General features: G+C 38.5%; 1 protein-coding gene across 2 annotated transcripts in view; it reads left to right on the top strand.

The window, feature by feature from the left end:
* Positions 1-13,987, top strand: part of TWSG1 (twisted gastrulation BMP signaling modulator 1) — a 71,881-nt gene extending 57,894 nt beyond the window's left edge. For both annotated transcript variants that reach the window (XM_045459789.1, XM_045459790.1), the window contains exons 4-5: positions 8,113-8,379; positions 10,948-13,987. In XM_045459789.1, coding sequence (XP_045315745.1) covers positions 8,113-8,379; positions 10,948-11,129 — 449 coding nt within the window. In that variant the 3' untranslated portion in view covers positions 11,130-13,987. The remainder of the gene's footprint in view (positions 1-8,112; positions 8,380-10,947) is intronic.
* Positions 13,988-20,932: the final 6,945 nt, after the last annotated feature.

Genomic DNA, 20,932 nt, shown 5'->3' with positions numbered 1-20,932 from the left:
GAGGTCAAGAGCCAGAGTGCAAGAAAAAGCAAAAGAAAATATGAGTCATCACATTTTCATACCCTTAAAGCAAATGTGACTTCTGGTTCAACACAGTGGTCTATTTTCACACATGCTCTCCCTTGTACTTTTTAAACTCCAGTAAAATGAAATAAAAGAATACAACTGGAAATGAACTTTAACAACAAAGAGAAAGAGAAATTGGAGAAATACCTAAAAGGAAGATGGAGAATCTTGCTGTTTAGTAAACAGATTGGAAGCAACACCAAAACAATTTGCAGAAAAGGGGGTTATGGCAGGGTGAGGAGTGACTTTCCTAACTAAACTCCCCAGTGAATCTTCAGGCTCAGCTTTGACTTTTGTGGCGTGTAAGAATGAGAAATATACGTGGAAATAGAAAGGTTATTTAAAGATGTGTCTAAAGAGGGGCACCTGGGTGGCGCAGTCGGTTGAGCGTCCGACTTCAGCCAGGTCACGATCTCGTGGTCCGTGAGTTCGAGCCCCGCGTTGGGCTCTGGGCTGATGGCTCAGGGCCTGGAGCCGGTTTCCGATTCTGTGTCTCCCTCTCTCTCTGCCCCTCCCCCATTCATGCTCTGTCTCTCTCTGTACCGAAAATAAATAAATGTTGAAAAAAAAAAATTAAAAAAAAAAAAAATAAAGATGTGTCTAAAGAACAGCTGTATGATTTGATACCCTACCCCCTCTCTCATTCTTCCTATAAAACATTCAAAATAACCCAGGTTTAAAAAAAAATGGAGAGATTCTCTCTAGAGAAAATGAAGGAATTAAGTTGAAAGGACTACAAGCACTGGTGTGTGGTTGGCACACCAGAGTCAAGAGCCCCTCATTCAGGCATTGCAGGAGGGGAAATGTCTCCAGCCTAATAACCAGACCTGTGAACAAAGTAGAGCAAGTACCTTGAAGGAAAGAACACGGCACAGCAGCAGACCAGCTGACCATGGAGGAAATCTTTAGGAAATAAATCTTTAAGAAAACTGATGGCTAAATTTTGGAGGAATTTGAGAAAACATACTATATTTTATTATTATATTATAAAAAACAGAACAAGAAAGCATTTGCAAATTTAAAATTTGATTAGAAAAATTGTAAATTAAGAGGGGTTGGAAATAACATTGGAATGTCATAGAAATATAGAGCAAACAGACAGATGGAAAATATGACAGGGAAAAATAGATACTCCAGAAAAGAATCAAAAATAGGAGGAAAAAAGCTGTCAAAGAAATAATAGAAGAAAACTTCCCAAGGCTGAGAAAAAAACATGCGTTAGACTGAAAGAATCTACAGAATGCAGAACAAGATGAATGAGAAAACACCTACATCTAAACACAGCCTCCTGTAAGTCTTCCAATTGCCAAGTTAAATAATATTCTGAAAGATCTCAGAAATAACAATAGAGTGTATATACAAGGAATAAGAATTACACTGCAAGGGTGCCTGGCTGGCTCAGTTGGTAAAGCATGCGACTCTTGATCTCAAGGTTGTGAGTTCAAGCCCCACTTTGGGCATGGAGCCTACTTAAAATAAAATAAATCATGTGAGTAGAAAACCAGAGTCAGGAAAAGAAGAAGAATCACACTACCATCAGACTTCTCATTACTGTCACTGGACCAATATCTTAAATACACAGTAGGAAAATTATTTTGTTCTGACAAATTATTGATCAAGAATGTGAATGTAAAATTAAAAACATTTTTGGACAGCAAGAACTCTTAAGTGTACTTTGCACACACCACATTTGGTGTGGTATCAGAGAAAATAAGGCAAAAGACCAAGAAAGAGAAAAACATGGGTTGAAGGAAATACTGGCTTTAACCAGGAGGTGATTTAAGGACAGTTATAAGATGAAAGCCACACAGGAGGCTGTTCTGTGGTCAGTCAAGAAAGGCTCAGTGAGGAACAAAGTTCATTATAAATCACAGGTCTCAGAGAGGGGGTCACTGCATGCCATCCAGGGTCATAGGGGAAGCACCAGCTTTTTATCAAGTGGCAAAAGACAGGAACAGGAGGAAAATCTGGGCCAGAATCTTCAGTGGGGTTTCCACTGGAAAGTAAAGGCAGGGCGGGGCAAACAGTTTAGAACTGGCCAGTTTGAATAATTCCCATGGGCTCTAGGCCCTAGAGACACTCGCTAGTTGCTTAGCACCAGGTCTGGCTTCATTAAGCGCATGCCTCCTGGGGTGCTTGGGTGATAGAGGAGGTGTGGCTCAGGGTTTGGTCAATTTGCATATCAAAAGCCTCCTTCTGGCTGAGCCCACTGCTGGCTTTAAGAATTGACTAGCCCAGGAAGGAGCAGTCTCTCCCCAGCCAGAAAGATGTTGAAACATCTAATACACAGAAAATTAAAAGCATAAATAATACAGAGGCTTAAGAGACAACTAGTCTGCCCGAAGCAATAAGTGAGGGCCCTGAGAAGCCTATCTCTGAGAAGAAAATGTGTTCCATAGGATATCTAGCATACACTTGAGAAGCAGAATAATTCTTCAAGATTTGTTATAAGCTTGTTATCTGTGGTACAAACACACACACACACACACACACACACACACACACACATTCCAAGAAAATTCCTAGCATAGAAAGTACAAGAAAATGCAAAAGTTCAATAAGAAAATATTAGTCCTAGGAATTAAATATGGCAGTTGATTTGCCATTATGAAAATTTTCACATCCAGAGAAGTAGAGAGAGTAGCATGATGAATTCCTATATACCCATCACTGGATTCAACAATTATCAAAAATAAGCTACATTCGTTTCATCTATCCTTTCCTCCCTTTTTTTTTTCTTACTTGGCACAGAATATTTAAAAGCAAACTACGGACAGTAAATAATTTTTACCCCTACATTCTTCAGTTTCAATCCCTAAAAGAAAATACATTTACTTTTTAAATCATAATGCCATTATGAAACCTACAAAATTAACAATAATTTCTTGGTATAACCTAACATTCCAATTCATAATCAAGTTTCTCCATTTGTCTCAAAAGCATGTTTGTATAGTTGATATGTTCAAATTGATCCAAACAAGATGCTTATGTGGTATCTGGTGTGTTGTTTTTTTTTTTCTCATGCCACTTGACATATTGAAGAAACAGTATCAGTTTGCCTGTAGAATATCCCACATTCAGGGTCTAACTTTATTTCCTTGAGGTTGTCATTTAGCTTGTTCCTTTATCCCTCTGTATTTCCAGTAATTTGAACCTAGTTGTTAAAAGTTTGGTTGGATTCAGGTTAAAATTTTTGGCAAGAAGACCTGATAGGTAATGCTGTGTGAAATGTAGCTGTTTTTCAGTATTGTATGGAGTTCATGGAAAAAAAATTCATTTTATCTTAAAATTAGAAATATTTTCTTCTGATAATACAGCATTGGACAAGGAAAATCCTATCATACTGTCTGCTTTTCAGTGAACAATGTTCATGGGGTCATGTTAAGGTAAACTGCTGTTTGCTGGTTTTCAACTTTCAAAATCAAGTATACTAAGACAAGAAGATTTCATTGTATTTAGGCAACAGAAGGTTTTTATTAAGTTTGTCAACATAAGTTAAGAGGAGTTGGGTGGGGAAAGTGGGAAGACACTGGCATCCTTATCTGTAAATGAGGGAATTAAGAGATGTGGAATAAGAATCAGAAGTTTAAGTATATTTAAGACTGCAAAGGAGTATTCTATAGTATTAGAATAATATAATTATTAGAAACACAAGAAAGAGTCTAGTATAAATGAACTTAATCTTCATCTCTCATATAAGAGGATTAATAGATAAGGTCTAAGATGTTTTTTACTGCTTCTGGTAAATTAACCATTTTTATTTAAATTCTCGTAGAGGTAACTACCAGAGAAACTTAAGAACAGACTTTTTTCTTTTTCTTTTTTCTTTTTGAGAGACAGAGAGAGAGAGAGAGAGAGAGGAAAGCGAGAGTGAGAGAGAGAGGGAGACAGAGGATCCAAAGCAGGTTCTGCACTGACAGCAGAAAGCCTGACATGTGGGGCTTGAACTCAGGAACCACCTGTGGGATCATGACCTGAAATCAGACGCTCAACCAACTGAGCCACCCAGGTGTCCCAAGAACACTTTTAAAGTGGGTGTGTCTAGCCTGTTTCCGATTCTGTGTCTCCCTCTCTCTCTGCCCCTCCCCCGTTCATGCTCTGTCTCTCTCTGTCCCAAAAATGAATAAACGTTGAAAAAAATAAAATAAAATAAAAAAATAAAGTGGGTGTGTCTGGGGAGTGGAATTGGGGGTGGGAGGAGTGGAAAGCAATGCTGCTTCTTTATTGTACATTTTTCTGGACTCCGTGGTTGCTTTTAACCATGCACATTAAGGAAAGTAATAACTTTCCCCCTTAGTCTTAATAACTACCCTAAAATGTGGTTTCATCAAGTAAGCTCTACTTTAATATAACCTTAGTTTTCAAATGTATGAAGACACAGGTCAGATATATAAAAGAATTAAGCACACATCAGAAAAAATCTTTGTACTTAGTAGTTGTAGATCTAGAGCACAATAGTAGTGAATTCTGGCTTGCCGAAACAAATTGTATCAAAGTTCTATGCACCTAAAGGATTTGAAATGCTTGCCTTTTCAGTGGTTGCCATTTGTTTCCTGATTTGAAGCCTCTCCTGACTGCCTTGTGCAGAGCCGGTTTCTTTAAAATTTAAAAACTTCACTGTAGTGATAGAATGGCACAAAGTAACAAACTGCCTCAACACAATGATAGTGAAAATAACCTCTGTAGCCAACTAAAGAAAAGCTAACAATGATAAACTTCAGGAGGATGATAGATGCTTTCCAGAGAAGTTTTCCTAATTGTTTTAAGCTGTGAGTGGTTAGTAACTTTCTCCCCAGAAATTAGTCCATTGTACATAATGAATATAGACAACTAAAGAATTTCCTAAAGAATGCCTTTCCAGGCAACTAAAGAATTGCCTGGGTGGCTCAGTCATTTGAGTGTCTGACTTTTGATTTAGGCTCAGACTGTGATCTCACAGTTCGTGGGTTTGAGCCCCGTGTCGGGTTCTGTGCTGACAGTGCAGAGCCTGCCTTGGATTCTCTGTGTCCCTCTCTTTCTGCCCCTGGTCCCCTCACACCCCCTCTCTCTCTAAAATAAATTTGTAAAATATTAAAAAAAAAAAAAAAAAAAAAAAAAGAACTTCCAGAAATTTTAAAAGGTTGCTTTTCCTGAGCAGGATAAATCGCACATGTCATTGGAAGATCAGATTTCATAACTCCCCATGCTTGAAAGAATTCAGAATTTGAAGAGTGCTTCAGGCAAGAAATGGAGGGTCAAAATCTGCATTGCCTAAGAAGAGTTTCTAGTGATGATCTCTCTGAATGTAATCCTAGCTGTAAAGAGAAAGATATGTGAAAGCTTTAAAATCATGCCATGGAAAAATATTATCTAGATAGTAAGCATTTACTTCATGCATACTGGTTTTAACACAATGTATTCAGATTTAAATTACAGATGTTTTTGGCCTGAGTTTGTTAAATGCACAAATCTCTCCCCTCAAAACTTTTTTGAACGTAATGAAATCTCTGGAAATGAGCCCTGAAGTTTGTTTAAAGTCCCAGTAGACGTTGAGTTTAGCTCTTCCAACCATTGAGCTCTGTTGTTTACCTTTTCATCTCAGATTACTAATTTTCATTCATTATAAAATCCGGCAGAAGAATAAATTATGTATATTTTATAATTCACATATTCTAAGTATGATTTGCTTTTCAGTGCCACTTAACGGTTATTTATAGAATGTGGTTATTGAAATCAGCAATGGATGTGAAATCAGACTGAATCATAATGTTGGCGTTAATCCTAGATTATATAACAGTGGACGAATGATTTAATTTATCTGGGCCCATTTCCTCTTTTATGAATAAAGGAGTCAGATTGACCCTTTAATCCATCATTCTGTGTCATCATCTAAATCATTAAGAGTTCCTGTGTATTAAAAGATTTTATGAAGAATATAAACAACCTCGTTATCCTCAGTTCTTGCCATCTCCCTTAAACGAGTAACGTGTGGAAAACACGAGATGATTTTCCCTTCCGCCTAAATTTATAAAATCTAGGAATTTATAAATTTGGTTTAACAGTTCAAAATTTTAATCTGAGGAAAAAGAAAAACTCCATATTAGACCTAATAGATACTAAACCAAAGTGAAATATAATTTAGCTTTTTTTTTTAATTTTTTTTTCAACGTTTATTTATTTTTGGGACAGAGAGAGACAGAGCATGAACGGGGGAGGGGCAGAGAGAGAGGGAGACACAGAATCGGAAACAGGCTCCAGGCTCTGAGCCATCAGCCCAGAGCCCGACGCGGGGCTCGAACTCACGGACCGCGAGATCGTGACCTGGCTGAAGTCGGATGCTTAACTGACTGCGCCACCCAGGCGCCCCTATAATTTAGTTTTTAAAGTACAGTATTCATGACAGAAAATCCGGAGGGCTCTGTTCCAGTTATTAGTACTGCTAAACAACCTACCCCCAAATGTAGTGGCTTAAGACAATAATAATCATTTAATTAGCTCAGAACTCGCATTCTGGGTAGCTCCCTTCTGCTCTACAATATCAGCTGGATGTTGGGCTATTATTGCCCAAAGACTGGGGCTGATTAAGCATTTTCTCAGCTCTTCCCTTTATAACAAAACACCTTGGAAACATTTTCTATAGTCACTATCGCTAATTCCCCTCTACCGGTTTTCCTTTTTAAGATTTTTTAAAAAAATAATTCTTTTTTTGTGTTAAAATGTTTATTATTTTTGAGAGAGAGAGAGAGAGAAAACCATCAGGGGAGGGGCAGAGAGAAAGGGAGCCAGAATCCCAAGCAGGCTCCACTCCATCAACACAGAGCCTGACGTGGGGCTCAAACTCGTGAACTGGGAGATCATGACCTGAGCCACCCAGGTGCCCCCAAAATAATTCATTTTGAAATAATTTCAAATATAGGGAAAATCTGCCAGAAGGGTAAAGATCCCTGTATCCCTCACCTAGATTCCCCAGTTACTAACATTTTATCGAATTTGCTCCATTGTTCAGTACTACTCCCTCTCCATATACGCATACCCAACACGCATGATCATTCATCCTTTTTTGAACCTTTAGAAAACAAGCTTTATACATGATATCCCATCACTACTAAATATTCTAGTCTGTGTTTTCTAACTAGAACATTCTCCTATATAACTAGCACACACCTTCCAAATAAGGAAGCCAACATTGTTACAACATTGCCATCCAGTCCACAAACTTCATTCATACTTTGCCAAATGTCTCAGCAGTATCCCTTGTGATACCTCTTCTGATCCAGGCTGCTATCCAGAATATGTGATGCATTTAGTTGTCATGTCTGTTCAGACTCATTCAGTCTGAAACAGTACTGCGGTCTTTCCCTTGAGAGTTTTATTGAGTAGAGACTTTATGTTATGTAGGATGATCCTGGAGTACTTTAATATGTTCCTCATCTGACCTCCACCCACAAGCTGTAGCATCCATTGATGACTCCCATCTGAATCAAACACCTCTATGATAATTGCCAAGTGGTGATTTTCTATTTCCTTCATTCCTTCTACATTTATCAGTTGGGCACACTACTAGAAGGAGGAGCTTTTCCTCCATTCATTTATTGATAATATAAGGACTCATTAATTCCTATTTTATTTGTCAGGTGGTAATCCATTACTATCATCATTTATTTTGACATTAAAATTGTCTATTTGGCCAGTAGGAGCCCATTCAAGTTACATCCTGTGTTTTGATATGTCCCATTATTCACTGAGCATTTCCTTACTTTTTGGGATAGAAAGTATCCCAGGGTCATTTTGTACTTTCCCTGACCTAGTTCTGGAATCAGTCTTTTCTCAAAATAGCTCTGGTCCCTCTTAGTGGAGGTTAGGTATTTAGAAAACAACATCTGGGCACTTGATGTGCTCGATGCTACAGGGGTGTTATCACTTCTAGGCCCTCTCAGCCAAAAAAACTAGGAAGATATCTACATATATGTAGAAGCAGCCTTATTTTCATATGTTGGAGCTTTGATTGCAAGACAGTAAGTCAGGGAGAAAAATTAACTTTTATTTTCTTCGTCCCTTCTCCTCCAGGTATGTGTAATCCTAGAAACTATAGTGACACACCTCCAACCTCAAAGAGCACGGTGGAGGAGCTTCACGAGCCAATCCCTTCTCTCTTCCGGGCACTCACAGAAGGAGACACTCAGTTGAACTGGAACATTGTTTCCTTCCCTGTTGCAGAGGAACTCTCGCATCATGAGAATCTGGTTTCCTTTTTAGAAACCGTGAACCAGCCACACCATCAAAATGTATCTGTTCCTAGCAATAATGTTCACGCACCTTACTCCAGTGACAAAGGTAACTGCCCACAGCTGACTTTCTATCTTGCCCCCTCACTTTCTGGGTGGTCTGTGAAACCTACAGTATCTTTGAGTTTGTCTAATCGTAAGTAAATTCTGGACTTTAATGACCCTAATCCCTAAGTAGATAAGGAGGCATGTCAGGCATATAGTCACCACTCCTTCATGGTCACAGCGATAGAGGTTGTGTTGGAAGATAGATAATCTGGTTCTAATTTTGATGTTTATTTGTGTTAGGCTTAAATTGTTCTTTCCATAAGATAGCAACAGTGCTGCTTACTTCATATAGCATTGCACACTGTCAGGTAATATTCAGAGTGTCCTAGGAAGTCATGTTTTTGTAATAGCATTGGTACCAAAAATGCTACTGAGGTCATCTGCTAAATTTCTTTATGAGCAGGTTGGTATTACAGACGTCTAATCTCCAGGTATAAACTGTCCCCAGTGCTGTCAGTCAGAAGGGGAACTAAATGAAAGAATGACTTGTATAACTTTGAGAACCACATTAAAGAACGCTTATTAGTGAGGATAGGTCATTCCTTAATGTAAAGGGCATGTAACTTTTATAAAATCTTTGATATTTTCAAGTAAAAGGCTCTGCACCATTTTACTGTGGAAGAATATGGCAATGATGAAGTTTTTATTTCTTAAAATGAAATGAATTATGCATAAATAGTATAATTTGTACTATTTCTTATTTGGCTTTTTGTTGTGCCCTCCCTTATAACCCTGCCTATCTGGAATAGTATGACCTTTGGATATCAGTAGTAAAAGCCAAACAGCATTTGTTAATGATACTCAGAATAAGCATTCTTGTTGCTTTTTGGTTATACTACCTTAAGAGACAAATTGCAGATTTTGGAAAACATCAGAAATATATGGAATATGCCTTATTAAGGTATTTTGCTACCATTTTCTCCACTAAAATGTAATCAGTATAATAGGTATTCAATGATAATTCATAAATTTTGTTCAAATATCATTTAATTTAATAAAATAATTAGCAGGAAGCCAAGTTTCCTGGAAACACCAACTATCTTCCGAGACAAAGTTTCTCCTCTTTGACACCTTCTCTAGGTGCCCCTGCTCTTACCTCTAGAGCAAATTAGCTCTATTCCTTCTCCCCATATTTGTGTTTTGACTTGTTGTCTGTTTTTAACTTATAGGTCTACCATTTTGCACTTAGTTCCTTGGATTCTCTCATTACTCTTTGAGTCCATAATGGCCATTCCATAGTAGGTGATCCATAAATACTTGTTCAATTAATAAATGAAAAAAAGTTACTAATCACCTGGAGATTCAAAGCTCCCCTGTCCTGCTCAGTCCCTAGTCTGCCTGGTCTCATGCTGTACTGGCCTTCGTGTTTTCTGTCTTGACCTGATCTCATCTTCTATAGCCAGTGATGGTTCTGCTGTCTCCTGCTGCCAACCTTTCACTGCAGCGGGACTGGCCTCCACTCTGTTCCCCATGCACACTGCACTGGTCTCCTTGTGACTTTCCTTATTTTGTTACCTGGTAACTTCGCATTTCATTCTTCTTCCTAATACAAGCCCGCTTTTTTCCATTAAACCTTTCCTTGCTATTCAGACGCCTGGTAATTTATCAGTTCTATAAATGGCTCTGTAAAATAACAGACTCTAATCATACACTCTCTATTAATATTTTTTATTGTCTTTATTTATTTCATGTACCCTATCCTCTTAGCTAGCTCATTATATGACATTAACCACCAGGAGAACTAAAAATTGAAACAATCAAAAATAGTTGTGTTGGAAAGCAAGACTAGAAATTGCTACTGATAATATGAGCGTTTTTAAATAGCTAATGCAGAATTGTGCCAAGTATTGCTAACCATTTTGCATCATTTGAATTAAGTTTGTTTTGTTTTTTTGTAAATTCTCAGTATAGCTTTAGAACAGTATTTTTCAAACTTCTTTTAGCCAGAGAATTCCCTCCTCTAAGGAAATCTTATCAGAAATGCCCAATTTGAGGTGCCTGGGTGGCTCAGTCAGTTAAGTGTCCAACTTTGGCTCAAGTCACGATCTCATGGTTCTTGAGTTCAAACCCCTCATCAGGCTCTCTGCTGTCAGTGCAGAGCCCATTTCAGATCCTCTGTCTTCCTCCCTCTCTGCCCCTCCTGCTCATGCTCCCCCCACCTCTCTCTCAAATATAAATAAACAGAAGGAAGGGAGGGAGGGAGGGAGGGAGGAAGGAAGGAAGGAAGGAAGGAAGGAAGGAAGGCAGGCAGGCAGGCAGGCCCAATTTAAAAGGCACAACTCTGAAGCATAGCAAATGTTAAGCCTAGTAACCTTAACTTTGAGATCAAAGTCCAGAATCTGATAAAGTGACTAAGGAAGTCCTTTACCTTCTTCAACTGGAGTGGGGGACTCTGGCTTCTTTCTCAATATAATTAACAAATGTGATCTTTTTTCCTACACCTCATCCATTGTCCTGTGTAGACTAGCAGTAAGAGAACCAAGAATAACTGTTAATATCAGACAGGTATTAAAGCATTTCCTGATTTTCCTCTTTCTTGCTCTGAGCTCTTAATTTTTTTCTTTTTCAGAACACATGTGTACTGTGGTTTATTTTGATGACTGCATGTCCATACATCAGTGTAAAATATCCTGTGAATCCATGGGAGCGTCCAAATATCGCTGGTTCCATAACGCCTGCTGCGAGTGCATTGGTCCAGAATGCATCGACTATGGTAGTAAAACTGTCAAATGTATGAACTGCATGTTCTAAAGAAGGAGAAGAATGCAAACCAAAGCAATCTAGACAACAAGAAAGATACGAAAAACTACTCATTGAGCTCTACTGGTTGTACCGGCATGCTAGCTGGTTAAGAAGATAGAAAGAATTTGGATGGAGTTAAAGTATGACAATTCCAGTAATGTGTTAAATTATAATTATCACTGCTCTGGTTGATTGTATAGCCCACTGGCAACAAGCCCTTTCCTCTTAAATACATTCACAACTTTGATCCTATGAGAAGCAAGTACACAGAATTTCTTGAAAGATCTGAGGTTTTTTGACAAAGCCCGATGCCATTTTTTTTCTAGCATTCCAAAAGCCTTTGGTTTTGAAAGTGTTAGAGCACATTAACATAAGTTATGACTTCTTCATATACTACTCCTAGGACACTGAGTTTTTCCAGTCATACACCAGTCTTTACTCACTGTACCTTGTCTCATTTATCTCTTCTATAAATAGGGTAGATACTCCGATGAGAACTCACATAAATTTCACCATTAAAGGCTTAATTTCAAACCTTGTAATGTTGGTTTTAGAAAGTAAATGCTTACTACGTTTTACAGTTTAAAACTCTTACATAGCAGAATCCATCCTGTAATACACATGCTGACAGAGCTTTGAGGAAAATTTCTCCTTCTCTTACATGCCCCTGCCCAAAGTGCCGATGTACGTAGTGATGAAGAATTCTGACCAAGAATTGCAAGGCACACCTATGACATTGCATTAAATATTCTGCTAGGGTATAAAGAATTAGGAAGATAAGCATTTCTCAGACTTAAGGTACCAGCTTACGGAACACTCAGGATGGGAAGTGCCTGCCAAATCAGACTCCACTTAGAGCACCAGGGAAGCACTTCGTCCTGTTGTACAGACGGCGTGGGCAGAGCCTTGTTCCTAAGCTGAGTGACAGGAGGAGATAAAGAGGAAACTCACCGGTGTGAACAGGGAAGGTTGAAAAAGCTGGCAGTTCTTACGGGAAGCAAACTTAAACTATTTTGTTGTAGTGTAATCTTTCCTTTAGGTTTCCATCTGGATAGAATGTTCTCACTACAAAGTATAATCAGACAGTGGGAGGTGAAGGGTATGCAATGAAAAAGAAATCTCTGTTTAAGATGATGTTAACTCCAAATACACTACAGACTATTTTGTTTTATATGTTTCGATAATGATAAGCTTAAATACTATGTGTCCTTCATCGTAATAAAATCCCAGTCTTCAAGCATGAATCTAAAACATAAATATTTATATTACAGAGACTCTTGACTATACAAAATTATTAATTTTTCAGTACGTTATGAGTTACAAGTAACTTGCAGGAATATCTTTTTTGTATGTCTAAATATTTTAGTACATAAAAATAGATAATGCTCTTAGACACTTTGTGTTTGTATTCATTATATGAACAATAGTTAGTTACAAAATCATATGTAATATCATAATTAACTATCATAAAATCTAAAGCCTTAATACCTTTCTGTTCTTTCAGGCTACTCTAATGAATACTAAAGGTACTTTAGCCTTTGCAAAAACGTTTGGCCTTAAAAAAAAAAAAAAAGTTAAAGTTTAGCTCTTGCGTGTATTTTTTTTAATAGGAAAACATTGGGATATCCTTTTGTTACTTCCACCTAAAATGCCTCTGTTTAAAAGTGCCTTGAAAACATTTTGGCTTTCCTTCTTCATTAATGCCTACAAAGGTGATGGTTTTCTTAAAACCTTTTAAACTAAAAAAGAGAAAGTTTTAAAGGAATCTACATCCAGGGGCTTCATTTCCACTTTGGTATTCTTCAAAGTAATTTCATATCTATGAATATAGAAATCCTTCTGTGTTTATTGACAGTGCTTAATGTTGCCTTAACTAGGACTCTTTTTAACTGCATTTGTCATCTTTATTAGGACTTCATTATTAAATTTTTAACTGTAATATCTCTTCTGCCCTTATACTGGGAAGGTAATTTCTTGAACCATATTGTATTTGAACTGATTTTCCTTACATCTATTTCTCCCGGTAGAAATTATCCCTAAATGCAATGGTTAATTTCATATTCAATTTTGCTTTGTTTTTGTGGTTTATGAAGGGATTGAAAGACAGAGTTTACCTAAAAGATTCCATTACCAGTTTATAATGTATTTCAAGTTTTTAATAATAATGTTTTCCAAAATAAAAGTATAACATTTCAGAAGCCAGTAACCCCACTAAAATTTAGACCCTTTATTACTATTCTAGATATGATTTACTTCTAACTTGAAGCTCTGGTAAAAATTCTTTTTTTTTTTAAATCAAAAATTAGGTTAACTATTTTATAACTAGATGAAAAAACCCCTAAATCAGTAGGTATTATAAAAGCCATATATAAAAGTTTCTTTCCTAGGGTAAGACATGCCCCTGCTAGTTAGTTTTCCTGTCTCTCTTTGTCCCCATAACATCTAATTATTGCAGAAATTGTACTCAAAATAGTGGCACCAAATCAAATGATAATTCAAATAAAGTAAGTCTTTGTTTACATAGAATGCTATAAAAGAGAGGCTTTCATTTAGAAATAATATTTCTAAAGCTTCAGAAAACAAAATTGGTAAGCTTTTAGAATATTTGAACAATTATTTATAAAACAGAGTAGCATCAACATAGAGAAAAGAAACTAAAACTTCTGAAAAATGAGGTAGATATGAATAAGCCACATATTTAAAGTTTGTTTTTGTGAAAGCTTCCTTGAAGATTTTTAAAATCTATTCTACATTCCCCAGAGTCTATGTTAATTGTATTTCACACGATCTACAACATGTAGAATTACGCTTTTTTTCTTTGGTTGTCCCTATAAGCAAAAGAGTATTTTAATAAAAAATTGAAATGAGTGTGTCCTGCTTTTTTGCTAACTTCAGTGTAGAACAAACACTAGAGTAAGTGTGACATTTCTGTCTAGTGAAGTTCTAGTTTGAGGGAAGCGTGTACCCTTCACTCTGGATGTCCCTACACATTGTGTTGAAACAAAGACTCTTTAATAGTTTGCTCTCTGCTTTTTCATGCGCTTTGTTCCAATACGGGGGAAACTTTGAAATGAAATACTTAACATTCTCCTTGTTCTACAAGGCTCAGGAGATCTATCTGATGGTTGGAAGGAGTCACCGGAAGGTCAAGGTAGGAAAATCACTCCCTGCTCTCCCACAGTGACCCTCATGGGATGACGTTATTAGAATTGAGAGCCATAAATGGTACCTTTATGATAGATTCAGCGTTGTTTCCCAGAATCTACGTTCTGACAGCTTGGTGGACAGGGCTTCTAGAGAGGGGAACATTCTAGAGGACAGGTTGCCAGCTGAGTGATTTAACGGAATGAGAAATCTAAGGAGTTCGGGGGTAGAATTCATTTCAAGTAGGACCATACATTCGATGAGGAAAGTTGTTCTTTTGCTGAAGCTGTCCAGTGGCGGTGAGTCATGTGACCCTGAGAGGCAGAGGGTCTTGATCTGAAGATGCCCAGTGGAGCGAGATCCTCTCAGCCGGGGAAGCCAGCAGGCCGGCAGGCTGCAGTATGGCAGGCCCACCCAGTGGCCCACGCCAGGCATGTTCTGAGTTCCTTAAGCTGGCGGACACTCCATTGGCTTATAGGTGTTAAGAGTCACGACTCTTAGGCCTCTTAGATTTTTCCTAACCATTTGAAAAAAAATTCATTTTACATCTTTTTGTTTTGAAGTCTGTGCTTGAAGGATGGAGTCAGCAGCAACTCCAGGGCCCAGCTTTTGAGATGAGAATTCTCAGTACAAAAGCAGAGAGAAAAATTTCTGCCCTCCCAGCGTGGTGCTGTGACTCAGAAAGAAACCTGGAAAAGTACAGAGCCCTCATCCATCGCGGGGACCGAAATGTCCTGATTTGATTGAAGTTAGCCACTGAATTTAGACACAGACACCACCGAAATACTTCTGTGGCAATAATGATTGCATTGTGAGCCCTCCTGATGTACACGATGCCACAGCCAGAGTGATCCTTCTAACACAGATGTGCAGGTAATAGCTCCCCAACCCCAGTTCCAAATGCCAGCGAACTGCAAGGCCTTTGTGCCCCTTTGCCTCAGGGGCTCAAGTTACCTAGTAGGAGCAAAGCACACAACTGCTTTTTGTTTTCCAGCAGTCTCCTCTGCTTCAGTGGATTTTGCTTCTGGGGGGGGGGGGGGGTAGGGAGGTGGGGGTAAGCAATCAATCACATTTGCCAGAAAATGGGAAGAGGCCTGGGTCTCCCAGACCATGGGGACTGTGCTCCAGGCCTCAATGTGCCCTGAAGTGTCCTGGTTCCAAAGTCAACAGCTGCCTTCTTCTAGAGGTTTCAACTTACGGCTATTAGCAGCCCAGCCCCACCCTCCGTGTCTAGGGCCCCCAGACTTGCCTCTAGGATCCTGTGAGATGCAGGGTAGGTAACAGAGCCTTGCTCTTGGCAGCTGTTGGCTGCGATAGGGCTCTGGGTCAGATTTTACTTGATTTGAAGAAAATGATGAGAGAAGACTTGTTGGAGTCCTGGGTTTGCGGAATGGCATCTTCTTCTCTCAGCCTTATCCACCGTCGGCCTCACTGTCCTCTCCTCCAGCCTCACACCCCCTTCCCTCATCCTCCTGTTCTCTCTGCTGCTGGCCTTGCCCTCCCTCAGCACACCACATTTATGCCACCCTTGGGATTTGCATGAGTTGTTTCCTCTGCTGCCCTCTGCTTTTTATGCAGATTTTGTTTGCTTGTTCTTATTCCTGTCTGAGCTCAAATATCTCTACTACCATCTCTCAAGGAATGGCCTCTCCCCAGTCACCCCTCCTATTACCATTTTATTTTTTTAATATCAGATAACTCCCCGAAAGTATTTATCGGTGACTTTTCTATTCTCCTCTAACTAGCATGTGAGGCCCATGAGGGTAGGGAACTTGATTCTTTATCACTGCCTTGAACACAGTTGTCCAGCACCCTTAAGTGTGGGACACATGGCAGACACAGATGCTTTAGGGATGAATGAATGATAGCAGGTCCTCTCATACTTCTGCTTAAAATGCTGGCTCCTCAGATAAAGGCCCAACTCCTTAGCAGGTCCCTAAGGGCCCCATTCTGGTCCCGCTCATCCAACCAGGCCCACCTCAGACCTCTTCCATTTTGATGTGTGGTCATTAAACTCAACGGTCAGGAAAGATTCTTGAGACGGTAAGGTGCAACTTAGTAAGTTTATTTAAGTAGCATGAGGTCAGGACTCGTGGGCAGAAAGATCTGCACATTTTGCTGTGTGAGGCTGGTGGTTTCATATTTAGTGATCAAAGGGAAGGGGGCAGGCAGGAAGTGTCAGATTACAGAAGCCTCTTTACATTTCTTTGAATTTCTGCTTGTAAAACTACTTTTGCAAGATTCCTCTGGTGCTTGTCATTCAGTTCGATATTAACTATAGGTGAGATTTGCAGGCAGTCGTGAGACCCTTAAAGAATGTAGCAAGCAGCACATATTTGATGTTTATTGAAACTATGCAGGCTTTAGGCCAGCCTTCTTGGCTAAGGGTAAACATTTTCCTGCTTCTGTCCCTCATCATATTCCCCCCTAACCAATTTTCAGTCCTTAAATCTTTAAGGTTGTTGAAGGACAAAGGGCTCATCGTCTGTAACTTCTTCAAGCTGACAGGGAGTTGTAGAGATATTCCTACCTATGATCCAAAATTGGTCACTGTCTGTTCCTATGAATAATAATCACAGAAGGCCACTGCTTCAGAGTCCAGAGTGGATGTCAAGGAAGGATTGTTTCGTGTAGTAGGGATCATCTGTCAGCGGGGCAAAGGAATCAGGAACTGTTTACGTGTACCTCGACAATAGGAAAGAACAAAGGGAAAGAGACACCACATTAGGATTAATATAATAAAAATAAGAAGTGTGATAAGACCCTTTAGGGTAGACCATAGTCCACCTCTAGATCAAGAATTTAACCAATCATCAAGTGGCAATGGAGAGTCTTTAAGACCACCAATCTGGTTATTCATATCTGTAAGTAATCCTGTTACACTTTTGTCACCAACTGTATTGGAGACACAACATTCCATTTTAATAACGGCACATGTCCTTCCTTGTGCTGCTGTGAAGGCATCTAATGCCATTCTATTTTATAGAACTACTTTACTCATGAGTTACTATAGTGCTTAATAAATAACGTAATGTTATCTTGAGAGTCATTTAAGGCCTTACTTGTGTAGCAGGTGGCGTTACCCATCATATAGATTGTTTTGTTTAGCAAGCAATCAGGTAATTTATAAGAGGCACTTTTAGGGAAACAAAAGAAAAATATAGGTTAATGGTTAGAACAAATTACAAACCCAGTGTCAGAGTCTCGCATGCTGCCAGTGAGAAAGATGTTTAGATGTCTTCAGGCGGAGTGGGAACAGGCAGTGGGAATCAGATGGGTTTTCCTGGTTTGTAATTCAGATGTCTCTGGTGATCCTTTTGACAGGCACAAAGACTGTACATGAGTTTTGGGCATTTTGTCTGAAGTTGACCTCAAGTTGTCCGGCAACTTGTTTTTAGGGCTTTTGGAAAAAAGGGCAGTTTTTGTTTTTAATGACTTTAAGTCAAGAGAATGGAAGAAGTTTGGAAACCTTAGTTTGGAGAGCCATAGCCAAATCCTTGAGGAAACCAAAAGAACTGAGGATCTAGTCTAGCTTATAATAAATAGTATTAAAATCAAATATCTACAAAGACGTATTACTGAAACGTATTTTCTTTCTATAATCACCCTTGTTTTTTATCAGAGATAGCCACATCGAGACGAATTTCTTTGTAAAACAAGTCCAGTTTTGACAAATGTGACCTAATTATTTACATAAACTCAGTAAGAATAGTGATTAATCATACAGATCTTTTAAAAAATCTGCTTTGCTAGAACTTTTCACAATGAATCTCCAGATTGAACTTTCAATAGCCTCTTGAGGCCAAAGCCAAGCCAAATACTTGCCATCAGAGTTGCCTGCAATAGCTATAGATCTGGGTGAATTTCTCTCTTCTCAAGGTCATCAACATATCCTGAGGTTCCTGCACCTGCCAGGAAGTGACCTTCTTTTACTCACCAGGTAAGGCTGCTGGGAACTCTGTAAGCAAGATAACAGGCTGATATTTCCAAGGGGCTTTTTTGGCTCCATTAAGTCAACCTTAGTTCCTTTAAGCTGCCTGGGCATATCTGAGTCTATGCATGGCCCTCGTGACATTCTAGTCAAAAGCCTTGGTAATATAACCAATGTTTCCAATGGTGTCCTGTTAGAAGGAGAACAGAGTTTCATTGAACTTATGCAAATAATTATATTCCCATGAAAGAATACTCATTGAGAGTTTCTGAATTTCAGAGGGTCCAATGTTGCAACTTGTTCACAAAGGAATATTTTATCATAATTCTGTAAGTCACAGATATCCTAAGAGAAAACTATTAACTCTAGAAGAGCAAACATTGGAGAACTCTAGAAAAGCAAACATTGGAGAAGAGCAAACATTGGAGAACCAGCAATGTTTCAAACAGGAGTCATAAAAACACTATAATCATCTTCCTCAATTCATTCAGTCCCATGTTACTAATTCTTCTTCTGTTTTGATGCAGCTCTCCCATTCGTTCTGGAAATTCTTATCCAGTTTAGTTTTATGATCTTAAAGATACCAGAAACCTGTTTGTTAGAAAGTCCTTTTCATCAATCTTGAAGACAAAACTCATTCTGCAAGAGCATCAGAACGATAACTATACAAAAGACTCAAAAATGGACATGGTTAAAGATCTGAAGAGAGTTCGTAACAATGCAGTTGGCAAGGAAATCTGGTTATTTCTGTGACATATAGTATTTTAATAATTAGAATGTCAAGTGATGACCTTATACTAGGACATATTAAAACGTTCAGAATTTCATATATTTTCTAGAACAGTTACAGCATTTACCCAAAGAACGTAACCTAAGGTTTATCATCATTTCTTTGACAATGCTTCCCAGGTAAATTAACATACCAAATAAACAAGCCTATTTAGTTGAAAAGACTTGGTTTAGGGACTTCATTTAGGGAGTGCCTGGGTGGCATCTGACTCTGCATTTCAGCTCAGGTCATGATCTCACAGGTTCATGAGTTGAGCTCCACGTCAGGCTCTGCGCTCACCATGAGGAGCCTGTTTGATACTCTCTCTTCCTCTCTCTCTGCCCCAATCCCCTGCCCCATCTCTCTCAAAAATAAACTTTAAAAAAAAAGATTTCATTTAGAATTTGAATCTTGGGAAGTTTCAAAGCACATGGCTAAATAGAATCACAGATCAGTATAAAACTCAATATTTCATTAACCAAGCTGGCAATAAGAGATTCAACAGAAGGTTATACAGTTGTTCACAAAACTTACCTTTTTTATTGAGAAGTTTTAACTTTCTGAAGTAATCAAAGGCCTGATAAAGACAAAACACAGAAGCTTTGGCTTTCTGGGCAGATAAAGAAAAAAAAAAAACTTTGTTTACAATTTTTTATTGAGAGCAGACCAATAATCCAAGAAAACTTTGTCTTTTTAACAGAGAGAAAATCAAAATTTCCATCTTATACCAGTGTATCTTTAAAATCCATTTATCTCAGTTTTAGTCCTGACCACATATAAAATTATTTTCCAACGATTTCCTTTCACAAATCTTCTAGAACTTTCTTTTTCATTCAGATTTTGTCCTAAGCCTTTTCTCTCTAAATAACCTGTCTGATTTTAGGACACAAATCAAACACGTTTCCCTCAACAAAATGTATTCTCATTTCTTATACCTTCCTTGTACATTTCCTGTTTTCCTCCATACGGGGTTGCGTTCCTTAGCATTTCATCAGTCTTAATTACATTTAGGAGAACTTTAACTTAAGGAAACTAGTTGCCACTGAAAATTAATTGTAAACTGTCTGTTATACCAGAATTCTTTAGATTGGCAAATTTATGAATACATTTCATAAATTTCTAAAAACATGCTGTCCCATAGTACAACCATTCAATAAAGCATAAAAATCATGTTTACCAACAGACTCAACTACCCTCAGTTTCTCTGCAATAAGAAGCCAAAGGCAAAAACCTATGTCAGTAATCTTTATCTTGTTTGGAAGACTTAGATATCCAATGAATTCAATCCAGTTTATCATTTGACTTCACAAAACTTCTAAGTTTCAGGTTACCAAAACTTCTGGAGGCTATTTAAAAGTTCTACTTATAAACCTTTTTATTCAACCTACTCATTCCTAACAATTACCCCAGAAAACTCACGAGACAGACAAAATTAAACATCATTTGAAGCCATCTTCTGACAAATGGCAACAAAGATAACATAAGCTTATTTAGCCCTTAGTAAACCGTGGTAAAAAGTAACTCTAAAGACACGTCTATCTTAAACGAACAAACTTAAATTAGCTTTAATACAGAATATGTTGCATTTGTACCCACTAAAAGTCAATCCATTTGTCCCCTCACTGTCAATTTTACTTGAGGCAACTGAGGGGAAATCTGAAGGGTTGGTTTCAGTCCAAGGGAACCCTTGGGCTCCTTCAAGCTGATTTGGGAGGTGCTTCAGTTTGAACCTCCAAAGGAGGTGGCCCCAGCTTGGGGCTCTTCACTCCTTGACAGTGAGGATAAGAGGGGCAGGAGCCAATGGCTCCAGAGGCACTGAGGATGGTACAGGACATAGTTATGTAAGCCATACCCAGAAACAGGAGGAAGAGGAGGTGGAGGCAGAAGATGTAAGGTGCCAGCAGCGAGGCTGGAGGGGACAGAAGAAAGAGGACTTTTCATCCTAAAGCTCATCAGCCCTGGGCAGAT

Source organism: Leopardus geoffroyi, chromosome D3 (assembly GCF_018350155.1).
Source record: "Leopardus geoffroyi isolate Oge1 chromosome D3, O.geoffroyi_Oge1_pat1.0, whole genome shotgun sequence".
Lineage (NCBI taxonomy): Eukaryota > Metazoa > Chordata > Mammalia > Carnivora > Felidae > Leopardus > Leopardus geoffroyi.
This window is presented reverse-complemented; position numbering and strand designations above follow the sequence as displayed.